The 6,000-nt window shown below is 35.3% G+C and overlaps 1 protein-coding gene across 1 annotated transcript in view; it reads right to left on the bottom strand.

Annotated features, from left to right (window-relative positions):
- NELL2 (neural EGFL like 2) overlaps positions 1–6,000 on the bottom strand; it is a 359,055-nt gene that overhangs the window by 178,758 nt on the left and 174,297 nt on the right. Inside the window, 1 exon segment of the mRNA XM_006755529.2 lies at positions 1,209–1,337. Coding sequence (XP_006755592.1) covers positions 1,209–1,337 — 129 coding nt within the window.

Here is a 6,000-nt window from a genome sequence, read left to right as displayed (position 1 = left end):
GGGGGCGAGCCTGTGACACGCCTGTCAGAGGTGACACGCGAACTCATTTTTTTGGTTGATTTTTCTTTGTTAAATGGCATTGAAATATATAAAATAAATATCAAAAATATAAGTCTTTGTTTTACTATGGTTGCAAATATCAAAAAAATTCTATATGTGACATGGCACCAGATTTAAGTGAGGGTTTTTCAAAATGCTGACACTCTGAGCTCAAAAGGTTCGCCATCACTGATTTAAAGGAATACTTTGGAGAAAAATGTCAATTTAACAAATAAACACTGACTTTTAAGGCAAGAAAAAAAATCTATTGAAAGCTAAAGGAAACAATAGAAATTGGTTTCCCAACAGCCAATAAATCACTGTGTAGCTAAGCAAAGGTGAAATGTTTGTACTTTGGAGTTTTCCATCTCTAAGGACCAATGGCACATTTTTGACATTTGGAAAGGGCAAGTCTAGAACACTCCAAAGGCCCAAACCCACTGTATGAGCGTTCTTCCTTTCAAGACCCACTGGCGAGACACACAGTTAATGAGAATGATTCACATCTGTGCCTCAGGCAAATCATAAATTACTCCATCTCATGCACTTCTAGATAGCTCATGAATAGTTAAAGCCACAGTATTTATGAATGCCAAGGACTTCCTCACTGTATTTGGATTGTTTCCATGAGAGAATAAACTACCTTGGGTATTAGTTGAGATTTTTAAAAATAACTAGGGAACCATTTATTCCATTGGAGCTATTTACTAAATACCACAAAGCATCAGTACAACTACTGAGATTACTTACGTTAGCAAACAGAAATAGCAGTGGACACTTTATCTTCTGGTTAATTGATTGCCTTTGTTACACAACATTGTCTGGAAAAATCTGCCTACAATTCTAACAGCAAGCCACAGTTATCATGTGTCAATATGTGAACTACCTGAACGTCTAATTATGAAGAAAAAAAGAAGGGAATTTCACAGTGGGAGTATTGTTCTCATTAAAGAAACCAGCCATATTAACTTATTAGTCTGACATATAGCAGATAGCTGAAAAACGTTAATTTGAAAGATAAATTACTTTTAGCTGATTAATATGCTTCAAATTAAATTCACCACTTTTAATGGGCCCATCAACTTGGCAACCTGGGAAATTAATAAATTTGGCATGCAGTAATCTTAGGAAACTTATCCATCTGAGCTACAAATCGACACCAGGATTACCTTCACAGTAGGCGTTGTCCTCTCGAAGGGCCCTAAAACCATCCCGACAGCTGCAGACGGCCCTGTCATTCAGATTTCTGCAGACAGAATTCTCCATGCAGTTATGCCTTTCAGAACAAAAGTCATAACCTACAAGAAAAAAGGAACTTATGGAGGTAAATGAACCATGACAAAGCCAATAAACCCCGTCTACTTCATAATTCCTTTTGATTTAGAAGCAATCTTTCCCCACATGATTTTTAAAGTAATTATCTTTATCCAGTGTTTACAGAACCACATGCTATGTGTACTAAAAACTTTTTCTTTCTGTGTCAACTCAATTAATTCCTATTTCAAGTTAATCTATGTCTGTTTCAGTCTTTGTAAATGCTACCTAGTCCCTAATATTCTAATAACAGTCCTCCATTACCTGCAACAAAGATTCTTAGAGTCCAAAATGTAGATATACAACACAGGAGATAATACAGTGAGAAAGTGATCTGAGAACTGGTGGTGGAACATTATTAGTAACTATGGGTAATAAAATTCAAGTCAGATGAAATGGGTACACTGTGTATTTAAGAAATGAAACAGCCAGCCAGTATCCTTAAAAAAAATTCAAAACCTATTTAAAAATGAAAATTATACCACTTCAATCTAATTTTCTCTCAAAATCTGCCAGGCAAAATATGTCCACTCAAAAGAAGAAGAAAGTTTTTATGAATTACAAAGATTTCACAGATTCCAGAGTCTTTATGAGAAGAAAGAAAAATGGAAAATTTTATAAACAGTGACACCAATCATGTGCAATTTATGAGGATCTCCTTTTCCTGTGTGAATCCCTTGTTCAAAAATAATCTGAGATGCTGAAATGAAAAGCTTGAACACTGGAATCCATACTTAATGGAAATTACATAATTATACATCATTCAAACAATTTTCAAATCGCCTGATGCATAAGTTATCTCTCTAGTTATACACTGTTTAATGAATGACAATTTCAGTTCATGTATAAAAGACTAGAAGAATATATTGCATGTAACTAGAATAAGCTCACCTGCCTACAGCCAAGAAAAGACTTTTACCTGAGCAAATCGTGAAAATGGAAGTTCTAAACAGACTCACCTTATTTGTAATCAAATTACCATAAAACGCAGTGATTCAGTAAAAGGGTGGATGAAGCTATACTACAGCCAACAGGTATATCTGGTACAGCAAAAGGTTGCTGTGCATTCTGATTAGTTGGTATCCATAATGACTACTCTAAATATCACCCAGAATTAAAACATATCCTTAAAGATGATCCAAAAAATACAGTAGTCCCCCCCCCCCGTTATCCTGGGAGAGATATGTTCAAAGCCCTCCCAGTTGATGACTAAATCCATGGAATAGTATCAAACCCTGTACATTGCATGTTCATATGTTTTTTTTCTTATATAGACACACTCATGATGAAGTTTAATTTAAAAATTAGGCACAGTAAGGGATTAACAACAACAATAAAATAGAACAATTATAATATATAACATTTACTGTAATAAAAGTTATGTGAATGGCTTTGGGGCCATTATTTTTTTTTTTTTTCTTTTTTAAATTTTATTATTTATTACAAAGGGGATTACATATGTGTCCATTTTTTCTTTGGGGCCATTATTAAGTAAAATAAGGGTTACTTGAACACAAGCACAGCAAAACCAGGCCTGTTGATCTGCTAACCAAGACGGCTACCAAGGGATTAACAGGCGGGTAATGTGTACAGTGTGTGTGTGTGTGTGTGTGTGTGTGTGTGTGTGCATGCACGGTCGCGCACTGTACAGAGGGCTGATCCATGTCCCAGGCAGGACATAACAGGGTGGATTGAGATTTCATCATGCTACATAGAACGCTGTGCAATTTAAAATTTATGAATTGCTTATTTTTGGAATTTCCCATTTAATATTTTTGGACTGCTGTTGACCCCAGGTATCCAAAACCATAGATAAGGAGGGACTACTGTATACAGTGAATCACAGCATTGAAATCACTTGCCAAGATTCTTCACAATATAAATCCTCATGATTAAAACATTTAGAAGTAGAAAGTCCATTTTTAAGAGGAAAAATTTTTTCTTATACGGTCTTTTTATTACCTTCTTCTTTAAATAGTTAAATTGAAACCATATTTCTTAAAATATGTTCCATTGCCTTTTTACAATGCCCGAGGGGGAATAATTTCAAATAAAAAAATCATCTCCATTCTCTATCCCAATAGTTCAGCATATCATCAACCTAAAATGAAAGGCTCCAAGAAATCACTTCATGTTTATTCTAAATTAAAACAAAGTCACAAAAACGAAACAAAACAAAAACTGCCCCACTCCTTAGAAAGGAGAATTAGGAGACTGTCTTCCAACACAGTGCTAAACTGTGCATACTTTTACTGCAATGTTTCAATAACTTGTAGAGAGCTGGGACTAGGAACAGGTACAGTTCCTAATATATTTAGATTTTTCTCTCGTAACTTTATATTTTTTCAAAACTATCTTTCCATTTCTCACTTTGCTGTATTTTCTCTTCTCCCATATTTCAGATTCTACCCAATCTATTACAGACCACTCCTGTTCTGCCTAAGTAATGGCGAGACCCTTCATGTCAGCATCAAATATTGTGCACAGCTTCACCATGCAGTGTCTAATTGCTACAAGATGACAACTATAAGATAACAACTATATGTCTGATGCTACTTTCACTGTTGGGTTTATTTAGGGAGTGCTTTAGTTTTTATCAGAGAGTGTATTTTTTTTTATTAATCCAGAGACTTGAAAACTGAAAATTTCATCAGTAAAATTCAAATTTACTCTAGACAATGTCAGATAGCTATTTTGACTTATTCTCTCAACAAATAAATTCACTGACTATATACTTGATTTCAGCAAGGAAGAGAGAGGGAGAGAGAGAAATATCAATGATGAGAATATTGATTGACTGCCTCCTGTACACCCCCTACTGGGGATCCAGCCTGCAACCTGGGCACGTGCCCTTGGCCAGAATTGAACCAAGGACCCTTCAATCCACAGGCCAATGCTCTATCCATTGAGCCAAACAAGGTAGGCTGGAAAACCTGGATTTACTTGTATCTCTACCACTTACTGGCTGTGTCAATTAGCCATGCAAGTTAATTAACCTTCCTAAAACCTTCAGATTTTCTCATCTGTAAAATTAGGATAATATCTTCCTCACAAAAATGTAAGATTCAAATGAGATCATCTATGTAAAAGCATAATAGTATGGTATTTGTTAATAATTAAAGCAATTAGGATATTACTAATAAGCCATAAAACAAATCTGTTGAGATACATATCACAGAAGAAAATTCAAATATTAGTTATAAATGGATGGATCAATAATATAATACAATCTAGCCTTTCTTTCATTTCTTCCTTTGGATTTTAACAACAAAGATACCAAGTTTTATATTCCTTTTGCAAGCTTTTCAAATGAAGTTCTGTGTCTTTTATTAAATGTAGTTTTATGAAATATTAGCATGCATTTCTGTGTAACTGGATAAAAAGGGAAGGGTGAATACGAAAGACTATAAGAACAATGTAGACATAACAAAGGTTATACTTAATCATCAGGAGAAAGATAATCCACTGATTTTGAAGTGAAGATTTGTTGGCTTCAGGCATCTATTCATCCTTTTCAGAAAATAAAATCAAGCTAGTTGTACTCTGGAAGAGCCTGTGTGCACATAAGGAAATGGCCTCTGCTGCCCCACAGGATAAGGCATTCCTCAGACCTGGCAACAGTAATTTCTCCAGGTCTGGGCACATGATCCAGTCCAGGCTAATAAAGACAGAGGAAACTCAATTCTGAATCTTTTGTCCAACCCATGAGCATATTGAACTTTTCTGCTGCTTACTTAAGTATCATCATGACGTGAGCCTGAGAATGTCAGGGGTCTACCTGAGAACACAAAGAGCCTAAAGATAAAGCCACCTCTGAGGAGACAGACTGAGAGATGCATCTAGAGAAAGGGGTGGGATTTGCAATCTGATTCAAGCTGCTTACTGGGGTCACGTGTCCACTTTTTGCTTAAATCAGTTGGATTAGGTGTTCTATCTTTTGCACCTCAAAGAATACAAACTTATTTAGGTATTATTTGCAAGACAATGGATAATCCTGATTTTTCCCAAAGTTTGATTCATATGCCTGGATGATGTGTTATGCGTCTGTTTGTTTTTTAACTTAAATTTTATTTTTCAATTACAGTGCGTTTAATATTCTTGTATTCATTTCACGAGTACAGGATTGTGGTTGGAAAAATCATATATTTTAGAAAGTGATCCCCCTGATATTTCCAATACCCACCCGGCACCATACATAGTTATTGCAGTATTATTTACCTACATTCCCTATGCTGTGCCTTACATCCCTGTGGCTATATTGTAACTACCAATTTGTACTTTTAATCTCTCCACTTTTTTCACCCAGTCCCTCAACCCCCTTCCCCTCTGGCAACCATCAGTGTGTTCTCTGTTGGATGAACCTTTTTTAAAAGTACTAATGGCAATGGGTTTCTTTTCATGTGTATAAGAAATACATGAATCTAATAGCAAACAATCCCATTATTTCCTGGATACCATTTCTTAGGAATGAAACTAAAGTTTTAAACAATGACTAATAACTGATATAAAAAAACTAACTAAATGCTATTGGTAACATAAAGATAATAAGAATCCGAAAGGTGTGATTGAATAATGTGGGAAGCTGTGAGTTATCCAGAAGTTGGGAGAGAACAATCTACACCCCTCAGCCTTCTGAATATCAATGTT

Source organism: Myotis davidii, unplaced genomic scaffold (assembly GCF_000327345.1).
Source record: "Myotis davidii unplaced genomic scaffold, ASM32734v1 scaffold290, whole genome shotgun sequence".
Lineage (NCBI taxonomy): Eukaryota > Metazoa > Chordata > Mammalia > Chiroptera > Vespertilionidae > Myotis > Myotis davidii.
The sequence above is the reverse complement of the archived record's forward strand: the minus strand, read 5'-3'. Positions and strand labels throughout refer to the sequence as shown.